Source organism: Planococcus citri, chromosome 3, assembly GCF_950023065.1.
Source record: "Planococcus citri chromosome 3, ihPlaCitr1.1, whole genome shotgun sequence".
NCBI lineage: Eukaryota > Metazoa > Arthropoda > Insecta > Hemiptera > Pseudococcidae > Planococcus > Planococcus citri.
The window spans coordinates 10,806,822-10,830,257 of NC_088679.1; the positions used below are offsets into that span (position 1 = coordinate 10,806,822).

General features: G+C 34.0%; 1 protein-coding gene across 4 annotated transcripts in view; it reads right to left on the reverse strand.

The window, feature by feature from the left end:
- Window positions 1-55: 55 nt before the first annotated feature.
- The window catches only part of LOC135841760 (facilitated trehalose transporter Tret1-like), an 80,909-nt gene continuing 57,528 nt past the window's right edge, over window positions 56-23,436 (reverse strand). For 3 of the 4 annotated variants that reach the window (XM_065358922.1, XM_065358919.1, XM_065358923.1), the window contains exons 2-5: window positions 16,385-16,464; window positions 5,122-5,269; window positions 2,126-2,311; window positions 56-2,043 (exon numbers count right to left, since the gene is read on the reverse strand). In XM_065358922.1, coding sequence (XP_065214994.1) covers window positions 932-2,043; window positions 2,126-2,311; window positions 5,122-5,269; window positions 16,385-16,464 — 1,526 coding nt within the window. In that variant the 3' untranslated portion in view covers window positions 56-931. Of the gene's footprint in view, window positions 2,044-2,125; window positions 2,312-5,121; window positions 5,270-16,384; window positions 16,465-21,341; window positions 21,532-23,436 lie in introns of those variants that run through there. The other variant, XM_065358924.1, reaches the window with a different exon arrangement.

Here is a 23,436-nt window from a genome sequence, read left to right on the forward strand (position 1 = left end):
AGTGTATTACAATCGTAATTGATTAAATTAGGAAATTATAAATTGACGAAGGACATAAAAATTGAAAAATCTTTAATTAAAGTTTCGCATACACAACACAGATATATAAACAAAATGTACATAATTCTTATGTACGTTATGACTTATGAAATATTACAATAACAAATCTTACACTTAGAATATTATCAAGTAATACAAATAAATAAACCATATATTATCACATTTGTTGCTTGGTATTACGCTACAAAAAGGTAACCATTAATCATACGAGTACTCACATTTATATTTTTTGCTCTAATTTCAACGTACGAGTATACCTTAATATGATTAACAGTTACATAAATCTCGACTACATAAGCTACATCTACGTACATAATATAAAAATAGGAACCAAATGGGATACGTAAATTCCCAAAATAATATTACAAATAAATAAAAATTATAAACACTTAAAATGCACATAATCCATTTACGTACAATACTTTTAATTAACACTCATACCTATCTTCTTCACGCACAATTTTCTCCTTATTCTCTCAAGTCTCACGCTCCCTGTAACCATAAACACTTTTTATGACGTAGAAAAAAAGAGGAAAAATGCAACCAAAAAAAAAATATGTTTGAAAGAGGCAACGTGTTGTTTAAATAATAACTTCGAAACAAGGAAGCAAATGAACCAAAATGGTTGTGTACAAGTCTTCATACTTGTGTAGGTATAGAAATTTCGCAAATACCTTAATGTTTGCTCAAATAATTTACTCAACAGATGACGATCGTTGTTATAGATCCATACGCATTAGAATTTTAAATTTTAAATACACAGACACGTATAAAGTAAATCAGTTCGCACGATATACGTGACGTATTTAAAAAAAAAATTAATCACTTTCGACTACCTAGCTCTCTAGGTACGAGTACTGTACTAATGAACTTATATCCTTTTACATTCTACCGATATACTGATCGTTGGTACGGTATTTTGAGTAATTATACTACTGGGTAGGTTTTCTTTGCTTTCGCCCGATTCGGATTTCATGAAAGCGCGTTCTATTTGAAACAAAGTCTTATCTTTGGTTTCTGGAAGACACGCCATGACGTAAAAGATGGCCAAAAACGAAGCTATCGAGAACATCCACATGGTTCCATCGACTTTCAAATGTTGCAACATGGCCGGATAGAATTTCACCGTCACGAAGATGAACAGATACGCTAACGAAGACACCAAACCTCCCATCGTGCCTCGAATCGTCAACGGGAATAATTCGCCAATCATTAACCAAGGCAACTGCAGCATACCCAACATACTGGCCGATACGTTGATTAAAATGCTCACCAAAGGTATCCACACCAAAGGCCTGGCATCGATTTCCATCTCCGAATACCAATGCTCGTACATGGCCGCCACAGCCATACTAATCGACATAAATAAACTAGACGTAGTAGCCATGATCTTCCTGCTAAAATGCTGTATACAAACGGCGCCCACAATGCTGACCAGGAACCTGAGCGAGCCTACCATAATCGAGGCAATGTAGTCGTTGAAATGTGTACCAGCTCGGTCGAAAAAGTCGATCGCGTAATATAACACGATATAGATCCCAGATAACTCTTGGAAGACGAAGAAAGCCACCAGAATAAGGAATGGTTTCCAAACAGCTCCTCGTCGACAATACTGTACGAGTTCTTTGACAGACCGAGGTTTAGTATTACGAGATATCTTCACCGTCTCCAGAATATCCGCTAGCTCATTATCGGTAGCCGATTGATCTTTACGGAACCATAACAGAGCTTTGGTCGCCTCATCCAACGATCCGTTTGTTGCCAACCAAGACGGAGATTCTGGTAGGAACAAAATGGCTACGAACGATAACGCAGCCGTTATCGAGCATATGAACGCTAATGTTTTCCAGTCCAGGATGTAACCGAGACTGTACACCGCCAGTACACCCAATGATACGAATACAGGACCAAATGCTGAGAGAAAACCACGACTAGATGGGGTGCTGATTTCCGCTACGTAAACGTAACACGATGATGACATACCTATAAACGAAAATTCATCGAGTTAATGAAGAAAATAACCACAGAGGGGGGAATTGAAGTAGGAGGGTCTCGAATACCGTACCTATTGCTAAGCCGGATATGCATCTGCCTAAACATAACGTATAAAGATTTTCTGATAAGCCTATGATTGTCCATCCGAATACGAAAGGAATCGTTGTATATAGAATCGTTGTCTTTCGACCACATGCGTCCATCAACAGTCCAGATAGCAGGGCTCCGACTGGATTTGATAATACTCCCAAACTGGCTGTAACGAAAAAAAAAATATTAATGAAATTGCCGGAGATAAAATGTAGGTACAAGTATGAAAAAGATGAAAAAAATCTCAAGAATCACAAAAGGATCGTCCAGGTCAAATCAGACACGTTTTAGCCTTTGGGATTATTTTCTCCGATTTTGCTCCACATCTTTTTTTTGTACCTAGGTTTCTCAGGTACTAGAAAAGAAGGAAAATTGTCACCGTTGGCTCCCAACTTCTCTTGGGGCTGGTGGGACGGGGGAGGTTGTTTTTTTAGCAGTTGAAACGTCTTGTCATAAGCTCAAATTTGGAGCCTGATTGCCCGAGATTGTTGAAACTTGAAGGAAATCCATTTTCAGCGATTTCAATGTACCTACTCGTATGTACTTGAGGATAATTTCAAAAATTTCAATTTAAAGGTGACCTTTCTTCTTGAAAGCTCAATTTTCAAAAGCTAGCTTAATTTTGGAGCTATAAATTTAAAAATATGAACTTTTCGTGATGAGATTCGCAAAACCGTGGGGGGGGGGAGGGGGGAGAAGGCACGCGACTCCGAAAATTTTGGTCAAAATGTAAAAAAAAGTAAAATATTGTGTGACATATCGTTTTACACGTTTTCGAGAGCTTCAAGTACGAATATCGATTTATTTTTTCGGTCTCACCCCTCAACTACTCCCCCCCTCATTTGTCACAAATTTCCTGAAAATTGAAAAAATCGTGTGACATATGGTTTTTTACGTTTTCGGGAGCGCTGAATCCGACTATCAACTTGATTTTTCGATTTAACCCCTCCAAAGTCACCATTGGTCCAAAAATTTTGGCCAAAAGTAAAAAAATACCAAATATCGAGTGACATATCGTTTCATATGTTTTCGGGAGCTCTGAATACGAATATCGACTTGATTTTTCGATTTAACCCCTCCAATGTCACCATTGGTCCAAAAATTTTGGCCAAAAAGTAAAAAAATACCAAATATCGTATGACATATCGTTTCATATGTTTTCGGGAGCGCTGAATACGAATATCAACTTGATTTTTCGATTTGACCCCTCAAACCACTCTCCAAACACCCTAAATTTCCTGAAAATCGAAAAAATCATGTGACATATGGTTTGTTGCGTTTTCGGGAGCGCTGAATACGAATATCAACTTGATTTTTCGGTCTGACCCCTCGAACCCCCTCTCAAAACACCCTAAATCTCCTGAAAATCGAAAAAATCGTGTGACATATGGTTTATTGCGTTTCCGGGAGCGCTGAATACGAATATCAACTTGATTTTTTGATCTGACCCCTCGAACCCCCTCACCAATCACCCTGAATTACTTAAAAATTTAAAAAAATCGAGTGACACATGGTTTGTTACGTTTTCGGGAGCGCTGAATACGAATATCAACTTATTTTTTCGATTTGGCTCCTTCAAAGTCGCCATTGGTCCAAAAAATTTAGTCAAAATCTAAAAAAAGTAAAATATCGTGTGACATATCATTTCTTATGGTTTCGAGGATGCTGAATGCGAATATCAACTCGATTTTTTGATTCGACCTCCCTAATGACCCCCCTCCCTTCCCCTCCATTTTCCTGAAAACTGCATAAAAAAATCATGTGACGTATGTTTCATCAGGATTTTGAGGGTGCTGCAGAATACGAATATTAATTTATTTTATTATTGATTTGGCCCCTCCAATACCTCACTGCGCACCCTAATCCCCATTTATACTTACTCAATCATGTCACAATTTTTTAAATTTTCAACAAATTCTTTTTGAGGCTGATTGGGAGCATTGGGAAGATCAAATCAATAAAATAAATCGATATTAAGTCGAAATAATGAGTTGATATTCGTATTCTGCGTTCTTAAAAACCGAAATTTGACATTTTTTTTGCGTTTTGACCAAAATTTTGTGACTTTGTACCCCCCTCCCCCTCCATCGATTTTACGAATATCATCACGAAAAGTTCTTGTTTGTAAGTATCATACAAATGTATATTTCCTGGATTTTTTATTTCAACTTTTCAAATTACCTATAGCTTCGAAATTTGGTAAATTCTTGAAAAATTAATCTCTAAAAAAAAACAATTTTGAACTTTTCAATTTTCAGGAAATTCTGGCCGCCAATGGAAGACGGCGAAGGAATGAAATCAAAAAACCGAGTCGATATTAGTTTTAAGCGCTTTTAAAAACTTATGAAAAAATATATTTTGAATTCCATGACACTTATTTGATATTTTTTTTTCATTTTGACCGAAATTTTGGATCTTACATCCGTCCCTTCCCCTTCCTGGTTTTGCATATTTCACGAAAAGTTCATGATTGTAAAAAATATCATAAAAATGTATGTTTCCTTGATTTTTTTTAATTTTTAAATTATATAGGTCTAAAATTGGGCAATGTTTTGAAAGTTGAGCTCTCAAAAAAGCTGGATTTTGAACTTTCCAAATTTTAGGCAAATATTCTTGAAATTACTCCCTACTCCCAAGTAGGTATCATTAAAACATTGTAAACAGGTTTTCTCCAAATTGCAGCAATCTCAAGCAATATTGACCAGAAATTTCTACTGCCGAAAAAGAACAAATCCCCTCCCTCATGTCATCCTTGACAAGAGATAAACCGAAAGAAAATTTTTAAAATTATTGGAACACGACATTGGTACCTACGATGGACCTACACAGATTTCTTTTTCAATTTATAAAGTTTATTGCGAGCATCGTTCAAGTTCATGAATCATTCAATATTAAAAACTATACGAGTAATATTTGTGATTCTTGAGTTCAAATAATCCCATTATTATAGCTAGGTATAAGTAATCAATTAATTACCTATCCAAGATGCCTCTTCCGAATTGATCATCAACACATCATCTGTATCGTCGATAGGATTAAGTAACTGAGGAAGAAGAATAGCCGAATATCCTTGACACATGCCAACATTTATCGAATTCAAATGCGTTATAAAGGTAGCAATGACCTGCATCAAACAAGCGTCAAAATTTAAGTATTAGCAATTATATACCAACTGTAAAACACTGCAAATTAAGTATATCTAGGTACCTATTTACTTATCTATATATTACATATTTAATACATCGATCTACCTAGACCTACGATAGGTACCTAATTGAATAAAATTTTACATTACAAGGTCCCATTTTCCTATCATACTACCAATAATTAATTGATCGAAAAGCAAATTTTTTTCTTAAAAATGATAACTATTTAAATCGCCTATTGAACCGACGCGACTCTTCGTCAGCGTGAAGGTTGCATCAGGCATCTCTCGTCTGTAATACACGCTAAATTACTGATTTGAGATTAGCGTGCATAAGTAGGTACGCACGTATAGGAATGTAGGCGTAATCGTATAATTTAACAAGAGAGAGAAATATGTATAGCACCTACATTATGTACAAGCATCGATAAAAGAAATTTTAATTTTTACGCCAATTTTACTTCTTTCGAGCGATTATCACTTTGGCACGAGCGTGCTGTCTTCAATTAACACCGATAAACGGCTTATTTTAGCAATGAAGAAAGCACGCGGGCGGTGCTGCCCGTTTATTGACCTTCTGTATGAGAGTAATGGTCTTTGGTTGGGTTTTAGAATCATCTCCGGATTAAACGAAAACCGTCACTTTTCGTTATAATTTAAAATACGAATAATACTTGATATGTCTTGCACGAAAAATTGTTGAAAAATGTTCCCTCTTTCATATTTCATTTTTCCCCGTTTAGGAGCTCCATACCGGTAACGGCCAACATTTAAAAAAGGGTTCTCTATGAAAAGAGCTTATTCAAAAGATTTTTGAAAGGTAGATATTCGATAAAAAAAATGTATAGCAATTTTTGATTTTTTTTCAGTGTGGGTGGAAGATTTTTCCGGTGTTTTCAGACATTTCAAGCCTTACCAATGCAATTTTACTTTTTCTAAATTTTTTAAATCTATGAGCATTTTTATCGCAGGGGCTTCAATTTCTCTTGAGAAAAAATATTAAAATGTCTTCCTTGAAAATTCCTCCTGGAAAGAAATATGTTTATATTCAACAAAACAAGGGCGTAAAATGTTCTTGAAATTGAACAATTTTCGGATTAGAGCATCAGGATTTTCTCAATAAAATTTATGAAATCTTGTTCTTCTAAAATGACTCATAACTTCATAAGAGAGGAGAAGCTAGTGTCTTCAACCAAGCAAAGCGAGAATGGAAAATTTTTGTAATTTTTCATTTTCTAAATGAGGACTTTCAGAAAATTGGAAATTTTGAATTCAGAATTGCGAGTTGACAAATTGAGGATTCTGCATTCAAATTTTTTCAAAATTCCACAAGGAGAGAGATGAATCGAAAAATTCAAAGTCCGGCAGAAAAAAAAACAACCCTTTTTGATAAAAAGTATGAAAGATAAAAGCAGTCGTAGCAGGATTAGCAGGACTGTTTGACATCATGCTGTAATTATTTGGTCTTTTAGTCAGTAGAAGCATTAAAAAAGTATCATCAGAGAAAACAAAAACAATGGCCTTCAAAGGAGAGGAGCCAGTAAGAAGCAAGATTGTAATAAATGGAAAAATCACAGGTCAATAATTTCAATTACCTGGGAAACACAATATCATACCAGGGAGAAGTAGATGTTGGTGGAAAGATTGCAAAGTTCCTGAGAGTCACAGGACTGATAAATAGGACCCTGAGAAGCAGTAAGGTGCGAAAAGAAACAAGATTGAAGGTGTACAAAACCCTAGCAATACCAATGATGACTTATGGAAGCTAGGTATGGGCACTGAAGAAATCTGATAAAAGAAGAATAACGGCAGCGGAGATGAAGTTCATGAGGAGAACGGCAGGGGTGACTCTCAGAGACACAGTCCCATCTGAGAAAATAACAGCAGATCTCAGAGTGGAGCCAGTCATGAAGAAGATAAAACAGTATAGGAAAGATTGGAGAAATCATGTCAAAAGGATGGAGGAAACAAGATCACCAAAACAGCTCCTCCAATCTACACCAACGGGGAAGAGAAGCAGAGGGAGACCAAGGAGGAGACTCACTGATACCTCAGGCTCATCCTCAACAGGTTCCACACCGCAGCAGACAGGCCAACAGACCTACTGCTTATAAAGGAATCGACAACAAAAAAAAACAGTACCATTCAATAAGACATTTGAGACTCAAAATTGATGAGAAGAGGGGAGGGAAGGGGTTGAAATGTTAAGTACCATATAATTTGAAAAAAATCATAACTTCATTTGTGATGAGCAGGAGTGCCTTAACCACCATAGGTGGTTAGTGGCGTAATTCCTCTGGGGGAAATATTAGTGTAATTCTTCCATAAGAGTGGGAAAAACAGGTATACTACAGTAAAAGCTCGTTATAACACTTTCAGATATAACACTGATTCCTTCCAGTCCCTTGACATCCCCATTTAAACCAATGTAAAATTAATCGGGATATAACGCTCATGAGCGATTATAAATCACGTTTTAACGCTCAAAAATTCAGGAAAAATCACATTTTTTTCATAATTTTAGCAACAAAAACCCATTTTTTGCAAAATACAGCTTACTCATGTGTAAAAAATTATCACTTTCTGAAAATTTGGGCCGCAACAACAGTTTTTTTTGCAATTTTTGTAGTTTTGATTTTTAAAAAAGCAAAAAAGAACTTTTATCATTTATGGCAAAATTTTGCCAAAAAATCATTTATATCAAAATCACAGTGAAATTTCAGATTTTTTCATTTCCACCTGGAACAGTTGTTCAAATTCAAAATAAAGTTCTCGTTTCCACTTCCTTTATAATGATTTTTTCGCTTTAAAACGAGAATTCACGGTATAACGCTAATCAGCGTTAAAATGAGACTTTTGGTTATAACGCGCTTCGGCTTATAATGCTCTTTTTCTCCGGTCCCTTGAAGAGCGTTATAACGAGCTTTTACTGTAGTTAAATTCTTTAGATCTTTGGTCCGATGCGAAGATCCAAGACCAACGAGAACCACTTCTAGTTTAGTGACTCAAGTAAGCTAATGCTTTTTGTCAGTGGTGAAAATACGAAGGCAGGCGAGGGCCACCCCCACCCTCATCCCCTAATAGTGGTGTTTCTATTTATTGGTTAATGTGTTTGAATTAACGTAAATTAACGTGATGTCAATTTAATTTATGGTTTCTCGGATCATCTCTCTATCATCCAGACATAGAAGAGATGTACCCAATTTTTACATGTTGTCTTTCTACTAATAGCTGCTACTTCATCTAGTATTAGGGGATGCAAGGGAGAGACAGTCAACGTGTACAGTGTAGGGGGGGGGGGGTGAAACACCTTTCCAATGAGTTGCATTCGCCCATCTTCAATTACTCGTAAAAATATTGAAATGGTGTGTGTTTAACAGTCATTAATTCAATATTTTAGGCTAGAGATATGATTTTAATGTACCTCCAATTGATCTGCCATACCTTTTTGTGCAATTGCCAGGTTTTCCTGTGAACATTGTAATTTATCTAGTCAGCAAGGTAGTATTCGCCTTGCTCACACACGAGATAAATATTTATTCTAATATAATATTTATTTAGTTTACTTTTGCAAGACTGTTTAGTGTTTATAATTAATAATTACATCATTAAATGTGTATAGACTGTTCTGTCAAGGTGTTTTATTTCACTTTGAGACCATTCTGATGTCGCTGAGACTGTTAAGGATCTAAAAGCCTACTCTCGGAGCTAGTCAGGTAGAAGAGAAATATTCCCTCCCTAGGGAATAATTCTTAGAAAATCCCTACCTAGTGCTTATGATAAATTTTACCATCTCTGCTCTTTTTCTCATTCTAGTCATTCTTCTCTTTACACATTATTCATTGAAAAATTTGGGAATGTTGAAACATCCTCCTTCTTTTAGAACTTTGAAATAGTATCAAGAATTACTGAAACATCTTGAAATGAACTTTTTAAAGAATAAGGAAATTATCACCAGAAATTCAAAAGTGCGAAGGCTCAAACTTCTTCAAGGTGGTTCATTTAATTTCATGATTTCTGGTGGAATTTTGAAAATTCGAATTTGACCCATTTTCCACGAAAAATCAAATATTAATCAGTAAAATTAAAATACATACAGGAAGTCCAAAATTTTCTTTATGCCCTATTTTTGACCTTCTAAATCGATTTGTGATGATTTCAAGTAATTCTGGAGCCTTTGGGCAAGTTTTAGATTTTCCAATTTTGGAATTGTCATAAAAATGGTCTAAATGAAATTCAGAATGTGTAAACTTGAATAATTAGTGGTCTTTACGAATGTGAGTATTTCGATCAGTTTCACAGAAGTCTTTTTCGACCGTTTAAAATCACTATACCTATTCTCCAAACGACCATTTTGGGAAGAAAAAAATAAGCTTAATTTTGAACTAAGTACCTAATTTCAAATTTTGCATGCTCCAAATCAGAGTACGAGACTTTATTCCAATTTTTGTTTTGTTTTGTTTCTTTTTTTTTTGTAGGAGGATAGGCTTAATTTGAAATCGAATTTCCTAAAAGTATAATTATCTGTTAATATGTACCTACACTTTTCCTTATGAAATGAAAACAAGCTTCGAAGGAGTCTCTTAACTAGAAAAAAAAAGTCTCACGTGAGATCGGAGATCTCTATCAACTGAACGCTACCGGAAGAAAAATGCAAAAAAATTATCAAACAGGGAAAAAAAACTATTTTTTTTTTGATAACATTTGAATCATCTCGATTGAATACAAGAAACCGATATGTACTCTAATCAATAATTTTAAAGCTCAAATGAACGAGACGAAGAGAAAATAAATCCATCTCATCACTCATCATCAGCGTCACAATCAAAACAAACACACACCTCATACGCATAAAAATTTTTCAATCAAAATACCGAAACTTGTTGAAATCTTAATGAAGAGTGACGTCAGGGACGTTGACGACGATTAGATAACAATATTTCTTATTTCTTATTTGATATGTAGACTGATAAAGTAGGCTTACGACCATACACTTCATAGTAGGGTATTAAGATTTCAGCTGGTTTTTTTTTCATACGTACGAGTATTTTAAATATGGCACAAGTACTCACACTGTAAGTAGTAAGTACATAAAGAAGGTGTGTCAACGTGAAATATAATTTTGTTGACGTAGTAAAAATTTCATTTCGTAGTTTATAAAAATACACTTATTTTTCTTCTTTTTGTTTTTCTCGTTTCTGTCTCACATAATGCACGATAAGATAATATACTTGTAACCGCGTAGTCCCCGTAATAAGACGACAAAATATCTCAAGTTAAGGTATTACGAGATGTTCGCGTCACTTCCTAGTTTCTATGAAGTCGACGAACTTTTTAATTAAAAATTTCCACCAAGATCAAAGACGAAAAAAATTGACACATTTTTTTCAAATCCACTGCGGACGAATACCCTATTCAAAAAAAAAAAAAAAAAAATGAAACAGAACTGACCTCGAGAGGATCCATTATAATATACCCGAACCCCATCGTTCGTAAAATCACTTTATAAAATTCCATTTTATCGAGCACGTTGCCACTGATAGGGGACGATTTGCATTGAGAAAATACTCAGTAGGTAGGTCGGTAGGTGCTTCGATCGTATCTGTACTCGTGTGTGCCAGTGCCACTATATGCAATTAATTAATCCTAATCGACGATTTCGACGAGTTAAAATATGCAGCACACGTCGAACATAGACATAGATACTGGTGTAGGTACTTCAAAGGTGAAGCTTTGAGCTTTAGTTTTGCAACACCGCTCGAACTATTGACGTAGTCACATACGCAAGTACTTACAATATGGCAAAATTTATAACGTATTACCGAATAGATAGGTTATCATCTTTGCCAAATAATAATTAATGAGTATTTTTACGGCGCATTCCGTATAATAAGTATTGTAAACGGGACACGAAATGAAAATTTAATAACATTCATTTTACGGCGTGGCGTTGGCGCACTCGAAATCAACAATTTGGTATCTAGGCGAGTAAGTACATATTTTTTTCAAAAGCAATGAGATGTGACTACACGAGTTTGTTTTTCTTCTCGTCGTCGTAATGGTATCGAGAGATCTTGATCCAGATTTCACCCTTATCTCTCGAAAGATTAATTTGGATCATAAATCGAGAGACCTCGAGTGAGATAGCAAGATGACCTAGTTTCGAGAACCTATCTTGAAAACATTGCAATTTAAATAGGGTCTTCTTGAAAATAACAAATTGCATTACGTAAATTTGGGGTTGAATCGAGTTGGATATGTAAATTTTGCGATAAGAGTAACAAGAGGAAGCTTATGAGGGCTCAAATTAAACAAAAAATTGCAAAATATTGCAAAAAAATGAGCAAATTGAAAATCATAGATAAAAATTGTGATGTTCAGGAATCTATTTTTTACAATTTTTTTTTCAGTTATTTCTCATCTCACAAAATCATACTTGTTATTTTCCAAATCGAGAGTTTTTCAAAAAATTCAATCCCTTTTTTCTCACCCCAAATTTGTGAAAAAATTAACGCCTCCAAGTGATTTAGGGCTCTAATGCACTTCAGGTGTCATGTACGTGTAACTTGATCCGAAAAAAATCATGTTTCGACTATTTACCCCCTCCCCCCCCCTCCTCCTCCTCAGATAACATGCCACGATCGTTTCATTTTTGATCAAGGATATTGAGAAATGTGTTAATTCTTTTTTCGATTCATTTCTTGTTGACATTTTGGTCATTTTAAATTTTCTGTTATGAAAATAGTCTCAATATAGCAAAATTCAGTCACTCCGTGAAAATTTTATAAGAATGTGTTTTTTGGGTGGATTCACCATACCTACATAAGTATCAATTGAGGAGAAAAACGTTCATAAATACATTTTCGATTGTTCATCATTCATCAATATTTTTGCACTTTTAAATCAATAAAATTTTTAACTGAACTTGAAGTCAGCAGGGCAAAATATCCAGATTTGACATTTTCAAGATCCTTTCGATAAATGTATTGAAAAAACTGTTGTGTTTTTTTGTGGGGGGGAGGGGGGTCATTTTATTCAAAGATGCACCATTTCTGTCCCAAAGTCTTTCAATTTTGGTTAAAATTCTATAGCAGATTACCCAATCTGAGAAATTTATAGAACTAGGTAGTAGATAGGTGCCATACAATTTCGCTTCTAATCTGTCAATCCAAAGATTGAAAAAGAGGTCTGAAATGTATCTGGAACTTGGAAACTCTTATGCAATGAAGTTGGTTAAAATTCATCCAAATCTGTTATTACCCATTTTAAGATTCAAAATTACTCATAAAATTTTTTGTAATTTTTAAAATCGAATTTTAGAAAAAAAAACACTTTTTTACTTGGAAAGTGGATATAACGGATCATAGATTCAAAATGCACTTTTTTGCAATTATTTTGCCAAATTTTTCAAACCTGTATTTTTTGACTGAATTTCTGAGTTGCGGTCCCAGGATTTTTCCTAGGAAGGGGTGGGGGGGGGGGGAGATAATTGGTTCCGAACCAAGTAATTTTGTTGTCCCAGTTTTTTAGGTAAGGGGAGGGGGATAAAATCGAGTTTTCCGGCCGGCAGAAACCAAATATGTAACTATGTCATTTACCTACCTATTTATTTATTCATTTTTTTAAAAATATAGGCACTTCGGCGACTGAAATTTGTCTGGAAGGTAGTATTTTGAGTGAATAGTGTACGAATATAGCAATAGGTAATGTATGTTTAAGAAGAAGAAAGAAGCCTGTGTGAAACAAGAGCGCAAAAATGCTTAATTTTTTCAAAAAAAATTGACTCCTGAGGAGGGGGGATTTGGCAGATTTCATTATGAAAGGGATATCGCTTTCCAAAATTTAGCCAAATCATTGCAAAAAGAGTAAAAATTGAAGTAATTTAATTCGTCAAATCCAAATTTGGATATGGAAATGAAAATAAAAGAATTAACGAATAGAGCTGTCTCTAGGATGAAAAATGTTGTCGAAATACGATTTTTCATCACTTGGACAGGTTTTACCTACCACTTGTAAAATTCTGTGAATTGACATAAAGGTAGGAAATATACTTGAAAATACTTATTTTCAATAAATAAAATTTTTATCAACACGTAACACACTGGTGATGTGAGAATCAGTTTCAAAATCATCAAAATCGATTTCAGAGGTCAGAAAGGTCTCAAAAGCGAATAGGCGATGTTTTTAAGACTAATAGATAAAAACTTTGACAAGAACCCATTGTTTGGTCGTTTAAGCCATATGAAGGAAGGGGGCCGGGGGGTGCTGGAAATTCACAGATATGCCGAATGAATCAGCTTTTTAAAAAATATATATATTTCTTTCCTTTCATCGTTTCACAAAAAATCTTTTAAAATGAAAGTGTTCGAGTCAAAAAATGTACGGTTTTTTAAACACATTTTTTGTCAAAAAAAATCAAGCTCTGAAAATTTTGAATTTGAATTTTAAATTATTTTCTCTCACTTTTTCAAAAACGTGCCCATTGTGAAAATAATTAGATATTATAGTAGATACCCCAGTGAAATGAGACGAAATTTTGACAAATTTTAACATTTTTCAGGCTTTTTAATTAAAAAAATAAAACATAAAATGAACGAAATTTTGACATGTAATTCTTAAAAATTTTCAAAGAGTTCTAAAAATGTGAACCTGTAGGCTTCAAAGAATTTCTGTATCATTAATTTAAAATCGTTACCTAATGATAAAAAAACATTAATAATTCTGGTCCGGGAAGGTTGAGATTCTGAACCTTAATAACTCAGGGCTCTAAAAAACTCTGAAACACTTCTTAAGTTCCCATGAATTAGTGCCCTCCAAGCCCCCAGCTCTCCAAAAAATATCTGCTTCATAGACATAAAGCATATTTTGATTTTCAATGGCAAAAAATGTGAGCGTATCCCCCATCCCTCTTAGTCCTATCCTGAGAAAATCTAAAAAAAAAAATGAAAAAATTTTGGAGATATTTCTACTTACTGGGAGTCCCCTTCACTTGCATTCCAAATTTCGTACCACTGGGCCAAAAAATGTCCAATGTAGAGCTAAGTGTGAAAATACTCGTACTATTTTTTCAAAGTCCTACTTCGTTAAAAAAAATGATAAAATTTTGATAACAGGCTTTAAATTCTTCAACTTCTTCTTTCAACCAAAAAATGACCATCCAACCACGTTCCCCTCCTCTCTTTATCAGTTCTGAGCTTCTGGGTTATTATTTTGATAACACGATTCACTTGAAGGGATATTGAATCGATGAGAATAGAAAGGGACTAAGTCCACTTTTTCTAGTTTTCAGGAGACACAAAAAACTGATTATTCAAAAACCAAACAATTTCGAGGTAAACGCTTTTGGTCATTGAAAAAGGACCCCAAAACACGAATTTTCTATTCTCAATCACCAAAAAAATTTTCGTTTTAGTTCAGACTCAATTGGGACTTACACCCAAATCACATTAAATCACTTTTCCAGCTACCCCGATTGAAAATATCAGAACTTCAGAACACGTCGAAAAAACTGAAGATTTTGTTAATCGCAGTTTTACAAATTTTGAATTGTTCTTTTTTTTTTGAAAATCGTCTATTTTTAATACAAAAATACGTTTAAATGTCAAAAATGATACTTTTCGAAGTTTTTTGATAGATACCTACTTTTTCGCAATACAACAAATTTTAAAAAAAATTCATCTTTCAATTTTTTTTTGAAAAAATTCCATTTTTACGCCCAAAACGCTGATGCGATGTTGCCAAACATCACTTTCTCGGCACTTTCGCGAAAATCTGACAACGCCAGTCGATCCTCTGAGCTTCGATACGTGAATATCGATGAAAAAGTGAAAATCGCCAGAAATGGACTTGGTCCATTTTCATTCCAACCGATTCAATTTTTAATCCAAATTCAGGTTTGGAAATTGAAGGGACAGAAGTTGAAATTCTCAAATATAATTTTGATAGCATAAGATCTACCTACTAAACGAGGCTGCCCATATTCTGATAGTTTCTAGTACCTATTTATTAATTAATTTTTCTTTAATTTTTTTTCACTTTTTTCAGCTCTTTCGTACGTCTCTTTCCTCTACTTTTTCATTTCTTTCATTTCGAAATTCAGAAGTACAAAACTACACTTCAAATCATCAAATGTCTTTGAACTCAAAATGATGAATTTCACCCCTTTTACTTCACCATCTTCGCAGAAAAATTTAACGATTTTTTAAATCAAAAATTACAAAATTTCAGCTTTTTAAATATTTTTAAAAATCTTAAAAACCCCCCCCCCTCACACCACACCACCATTTGCATATAATTCTGCATTAAGTCGATTCAAAAAAATCTTCAAAACGATAAAAAAAATTGTCCTCTTTACCCTTGCAATTTATAATGATACATTAGTACGAACGTAGGTATATTTTTTAGCTTAAATAATTTCCACTTTGTTAGCCATATACTCTTTATTATAAGGGCACAAGATAATTCCAAAGCCCACACGTCAAATTCTGTTTACAAATTTACGCTTCAAGCTGTCGAATAAAAATTTTCTCCCAAACAAGCGCGGGTATAATTTAAAGTCATTCGAACTTTTAATGATTACCATTTCACTGACGCGTAAAAAATAATAACCATAATTATACTTAATTATCGCCACCATTCCTGAACAAATATACCCGAAACGCGTGTGTGCGTCTAAGTACATCGCATCTCTGTCAAAAAAAAACACAAATTCAGCCCATATACTCGTATACTGCATATTTACCAACGCGAATACATTTTATGAAATTTTTTCGAAAAAAAAAATTGTTTCGATGTTTTCGAGCTTCTCGCGGGATAAAAATAGATCAACGAGGGCACACGTACCGAAGAAAAAAAACTTCAAACGTCTAAAAATATAACTCGAGATTTATGATTCAGTTTTGTCAAAATGTAAGTTCATTGTCACGAGTTAGTACAAATATAAGATGAATTTAAAACACCGGAAGGAAAGATTCGAGGTACCTATCGATTATGGTAATCGACTCCATGAAGCACTTAAAGAGGAAACTCCCCCATATAATAAAATTAATCGAGTAATCTTAATTTTTTTTTAATAATTAAAAACAATCAACTCACCGCTCGATAATCGTTCCATCTTGATTCTTTCGTATTGCATACAATCTGCTTCATATTTTTATTTAACGCTAAAAAGTATTCTGCAACGAAAAAAATTTAAAACAACCAATTAACATTTTCATCGTAACACATTCGATAGTCGAGTGAAAACCTCTTCACTACGATTTTCAATTCGCACTTCGCGAATCAATTGTACATAAATACGATAACGAAAAAAAAAAAAATAATAATTAATTAGAAAAAAATGCGCGCAATACGCGAACTTTATTATCAATGATGAGGTAAGATTTAAACAATCGTATAGTTCTCTTAAACGATGTCACATTAAAAAATGTTTGCCAAAATACAAATAAGTTTACGCTGCTATTGCTATTGACGCGATACTAGTCTGTTTACTACACGTTCATTGCGTTTTGATAAACAAAAAATTTCTTCTTTTCAAAATCGCAACCTCAACGCTTGTTTACGTATACGAGGATGGCGCTTCCACATTCTAGACCAATAAAATTGAGGCTAATGAGTGAAAATTACGCGTATGTGTTTTCATTTCCTTCCCTTATTGCGGATGAATAACTCGTCGCCACAATTTACGAGCTTTGCGATTACCAAATCGATTGTATACCTACACATAGATGTAATATTTATTTATTTTTTTTTGAAAAATAAAAACACCGAGAGCATGTAGGTCTATAGATGTGTACTTGTTGACGCTTATATGAGAAGATAAAATTACAGGAAATTCTCGTTACCTAAATATTTGCAACTCGAGTTGAAATGTCAAAATTTTCAGTCAAATTCAGCACGCGATATGTCGTGTATTTTTTTATATAGCCTAAGGTATGTGTAATACATACGATCGCAATTAAAAAATTAAAACGTATATTTTTTTCTTTTTTGCGTCAAGTTTTTCAGATAATTTTTAATTATGCGGCGAAGCTTTAGAAATTTTATCGAGACAACCTCTTTTACAAAGTGTCACTTAAGAACAAGTGATTTCAATTTAACTATTTATTAAAAAAACTCCACCTATAGTATTAATTTTTCGCGAAAACAAAATTTTGAGTGGGTAATTTTAATTTATTGATGTACATACTTTTTAAAAAAAATTTCGAGCTTTCAGCTTTAAAATGCACCAGTCTTGAACATTTTCTCGATTTTTCATAATTTTTATCTGAAATTTCTCAGTTAAGAATGATACCGATTTGATTGATCAATTCGTACTGCAATTTTTAGTAAGATGATTATTTTTCCCTATACTTTTTCCGTTGATTATTTTCATGAAATTCACGAATTCGAATCGAAGCTCCTTCAGAAAAAGAAAAACCTTTTTTGAAGATCAATTAGAACACCCTACAGCGATATTTGAACAATTATAGTAATTTTGGAGATTGGAGAAAATGAACATGGAATCTCACAGGAGATTTTTATTTAATCTAAACTTGAAATAAAAATTAAATTGGGAACTTCCCTCCAGTAATTTTACTTATTTTTTCCTATTCCGTTAAACGCCATTATTATTATCGTCCAAATAATCCACGGGGTCGGAGGGGGAAGGAGCTCTTCATTTTCATGCAGGTATTTGTAATTTTCTATGAGAGCTCCGGATTCTGAAGCCTCATACTTCAAGACTAATTGAACTTGGAGCAAATCTGTTCGCATGGCTGCTTGAAAAAGTAAGCAAGTAGGAGATCAAAAATTGGTAATCAAAATTAGAACATCTCAGAACTGAATTTTCAAGGTGAAAGCTCAACTTCATCATGATAAACTTGAACGTTTCAAGCTACCATTCAACAATTCGAAAAACTGCAGCGAAGACTTTTTTCTCGCGATCTAATTATTAAATAGGTAGACGAATCCAGAAAATTACCTCGATACTCTTGAATTAAGGCACAAGGGTTATCAATAATTTTGACCAAAATTTCACAAATGAATCTGCGCAATAATTTTTCATCAAGTTGAAGGCGCTGATATGAGTTCCCACCCCCTCCCCCTTCCTCTTCCAAAAATTCCCTTGAACGAACAGGCACATATCTCAAAACTGGAAACTGGCTTATTTTAGAATGGATTCATTAGTGAATTGAGAATAAATAATGGAATCTGATGGAATCCATAATTAAAATCAGTAATTTAAATTTGAAATATTTGATATTGGGCTTCCAAGGTGAAAGCTCAACATTTCAAGAGAGCAAAAGTTGAAAAGTTGTCACATGAAATTAACAATGATCACGGTTAAGACACATTTTCATTTTCTATGCAAAAAACTAACTTTCAAAATGGCACAAAAGCCTACAGTTTTGATTAAATTCTATTTTTTAAGGGGGGGGGGGGGAGAATAATGTGGCATGCCATATTAATTGCTATTGATTTGAAGGTATATCTACTGGATTTCAATATTAATTTGAATTTTCGATTCGACCCCTCTGACCCCCCCCCGCCCTGCCCCTCCGTTCAGCCTTTGAACACCATAAAAATTGAATTACTTTTTTAGCACCTTTGAACTGGTACCCTACAATTTGAACAAAACGCAGATAGATCGAAAGAACATGTCCTGAAACCCCCATAACCAAATGTTTTCAGCTGCTCAAGTTCATTTTTGAATTTTTTGATGGATTTTTCAAAAAATTTTGTGGCAATTTTTCTATTTTTTCACGATGGGTTCCCCCAGTATTACAATTACTTACACTGGTATAGGTACTTTTAATTTGAAAAAAAATGATTAAGTATAAGAAAAAGTTTAAAAAATGCTCCAAAAAATCTTTTAAAATTTTTTTTAATGTTGAAAAATTATCCAAAAAATTCAAAAATGAGCTCTTAGCCCCTGAAAATTTGCTTACGGCGGTTTCATACTAAGTACTTCATTTCAACTACTTCCCAGTTTTAGACCATTCTGAAGCCTCCGATGAATTTGCAATTTTTTGTCAAAAGTCAAAATTGTTCTGAAAGGGACTCAAATTGACTTTATACTCCCATCACTCTCTTTCGTCATTAAAAACCACCGATTTCATGCCATTCTGAAGTCTCCATAAAATTTTATATCATCTTTAATAATTTCAAATGACTCAGGAAAAAGCAAAAATAAACTTTAGAACCGACCACGGGTGCATTTTTGACCCTACCAGAGCAATTTGTTTCTGGAGAAAATGAAAAACTCGCTGGAGGCTCCAAAGTTGTACGATTAAGCCTGTTTTCGAATCGGGTGATCTTGTAGGAGGCACGCCATGACAATATCTTGACAGAAAAACGCCTTGTAGTAGGTTCAAATTGGTCAAAAATTCACCATTTGAACTGGCACCCTTCTAAAATGATCCATAGGATGCTCAATAAGCATCAACCAAAGTCTGAAGTTGATTAATGCACCTCTCACAGCAATTTGAAATTTCTGGAGAGAATATAAAATTTGCTGGAGACTCAAGAATGGTATAAAACTGGTGGTTGAAATGAAGTGCTTAATTATTGACACTCTGGTTCGTGTTCTTTGAAAGAAAAAAATATGCAAAAGTTAAAAAATCGCCATAGAAACAGCTTTTTTGAATTTTTTAAATTTTGAAAATGTCCCCAAAAATCCAAAAATGACCTCCAGTATTTAAAATTTTAATGTAATGGGTTTTAGGACATGCTCTTTCGATCTGTCTGGCTTTCGTTCAAATTCGAGGGTCCTCCCCCCCGCCCAGTACAATACAAATTTTGAACTTTTTTCTCGTGTTTGGGTTGAAAATGGACTTAATCGATAATTTAGACTTTAAAACAAAAAACAGAGTGAATTTTTTGAATTTGAGTTGTATTTGTGGTCAGGAGAGACTGCAAAAGTTGCGAAAATGGTCCTTTTTGCCTTTCAAGAGTTCGGAGCGACATCCGTATTGTTTTGTGAAAAAAACCAAGGTCATTTTCGGATTCTAGGCATTTTTTAAAGTGAACTACTTTCCCCGATTTTTTATTTTCGAAGTTTCAAGCGCATAAGACTAATTTTTCTAAATAGGAAAAATTCAATTTGAGCTTCGGGTGAACACAGTTCCGCGCCACGATTACATGGTGGAGTAACGCTAGCGTCGCGCGCTGCCAGTTTTAAAACATTATACATACAAATAAAAATCTTCCGTATGCGCTTGAAACTTCAAAAATCAAAAATCGGGGAAAGTAGTTTACTTAAAAAAGTGCGTAGAATCCGAAAATGACCTTGGGTTTTTTCGCAAAACGATACCGATGTCACTAAAACTTGTGAAGTAGGGCAAAAACAGCCATTTTTGCAACTTTGATCATTTCTCTTCTGAAGTGACCACAAAAACAACTCAAATTCAAAACCCCCACTCTGTTTTTTGTTTTTGGGTCCAAACTATCGACTGAGCCCATTTTAAACCCGAACACAAATTCACCGTTGTCTAGTGTAATTGATATTTAGAACAAAACTCAAAATTAGGTCTGTTTTTCGAATGAAGATGACAAGAAAGTTTGTAATAAAATGCTGAAAAAATATGTTTTGAAAATTCATAAAATATTAGGATTGAATTTCTGTTTGAATAAATGAAATCGTTCTGTTGCTTGAATGAAGTAACTAAGTTGAATTTTAACTTATTTCTCATTTTTTTAAGCGTTTGAAAATCACTTTTGAGAAATTTTTTCTCAATTCGTCTGGCGTGACGTTTTCATAAAACATAAAATAAAATGAGTTCAAGTTGAAATTTTGGAAAAATTGAAATCAAATTTTATTCCAGTGCGGTTATTTGTCAGAAAAAAGTCGCTAGGTTGAAAAACATGGCAACAGTTACAATTCTATCAAGATATTGGATCTAATTTTAAAAAAATAATTAATTAATTTTCCTCTTTCTATTCGTAATTTTGAAAAATAATAATAATAATAATAAATGAAAATCATTATCATCTTCAACCAAACAAAAAAATTCGAAAACACCGAACCTTTTTCTCCAATCGTGGAACAAAAATCAGATGAAAAATTACTCACGTATAAAAAACTGTCACCTTCTCCAGCTTTTGATATTGATTGAAAAATCCACCTCACACACACGTCAAATAATTCCAAAAAATGATTCTCTTCGAGTAAACATTGACCATCAAAATTCAAAAAACGTATTCAACGCGAAAAAACTAGCTCACCAATTAAAAAATCAACGTATACTACACCTTTATACTTATTTTTACTCAAGCTTCAAACTGTCACAGCGATCACACCAACAACTCAGATATTTACTAGACGACTTGTACGCTGTATTACCTTCCAATTTCGCAATATTTCTCTGATTAATTAAGAAAAACTCTGCGTATACCTCACGTTTTTCAAGATTACTTTCGATAAGTACCTACCTACTATGAAATCTGAATTGTGAGATGATAAATGCAGAATTCTAGCTAAATAAATTTCATCATACTACAAAAATTTTTCGTAGGTACCTAAAGCAACCTTATCGATACACATTCTGTGCCTGTTGCCGGGTATAAATAATCAGGCACGCTCGGTTATTATTAGTTCATATGCTAAAATCAGAAAATCCATATCAAAAGAAACGATAAATTCTATGAGGATCGCGAATCGCGAATCATGTTATAAAACTTGCATCTTTCTATCTATCTATCTCAGATATAGGAATATTGACACGCGTATATTATTTGGCCAAATAAACACACTGTCATGTTTTGAACCATGCCCAAAATTGAAACGAGAAAGTGCATTCGCCATCATAATAAATAAGTAAATAGAGAAAAAACAAGCAAAATTTCAGCACATTGACTACAGTATGAAAATTGTACCATACCGCGGAGGTCATTGTTGGTATTTCAGGTATTTTTTTCTATCAATTTGATGACACGCGTCATCGCGGATAATCGCGTCAAACTATCACCAAGATAATAATTCGCTAGCGAGGACTCGCCACTGCCGACTCGAGATAACCTTTAAATGTGAAAATGAAAGCGTCGATATTATGCAAAATATCTTTTATGGTCGATCGACACGGATAATCATATCAAACATATGTCATTCAACTGGAAAAATTTCATCTCATGCAGTCTTCATTTCTGCAGTTTCTCCAATATCTTCGTCTCTCATATCACATCGTGTTGTGTGTCCTCTAAACAAATTCACAAATGTCAAAATTATACCAACTCGAGGCTTTCCAGGTACCAAAATCATACTTGCTTATTTTTACGTACCTACTTATACCCTGCCATCTGACAGCATTTTATATTACACGTTATCAGCCCTAATTACAGTGTATGTCAACCTATCTCTCGAATACTACAGATATATTTTCTCTTCCTAACGAAGCATTATTATTAACCACCTACGTTCGACTCGCAGAGTCAGGCTCGCTTGCGACAGATCAAAGTGAAAAATATCGCACTTCCAAGTATCGCCCAATTAGAATGTACTATACGACGACGGTTTAGATTCGGAATACCGGAAATAAATAATCAATGACCGACAATTATTTGCCGGCGAAATAGCTCCAAGGTTATTCAATTAAAATAGGTTCTCATTCAAATGACAATAATTAAGTATAAAAGGCGCATTAATTCCATTTCAAAAGAATTCAATTATTAACGCGATGAAAAAAAATTCTTCGTGGGCTCGAAATGGTAAAAGTTGCAGGAAAATTCCATCCAAGATAAACAGCAATTAAAAATTTTCGCCCTGCGATCACTTTGGACAGTGTCCAGCATACCGATTGTGTTTGCAGATTTATTTTCTATACCATGACCTTGGCAATGAATCGGCTTATTTTACTCGATCAAATGTCTAAATACGAGTGTATTGGTTGGTTGGGATGATCAGCTTGTCGAGGGGCATGCTGGAATCTTGAAAATTAGAAATTTTCAAGAGGACTTAAATTGAGCTGAAATTTGGCACACTAAAAGTTCATGTTGTTCAAAGTTTCAAACCTCAAGACTAAATTTTGAGCAATCGAAATTTTTTTCCCATTTTTGACGAATTTTCGGAAATTGAGGCAATAGTCTATCTGAAAACTGGTTTATAAAACGTACAACTTATTCTAAAATTAATCTTTTCCCTTGCTTAATTTATTCATTCTCATGAAATTTTT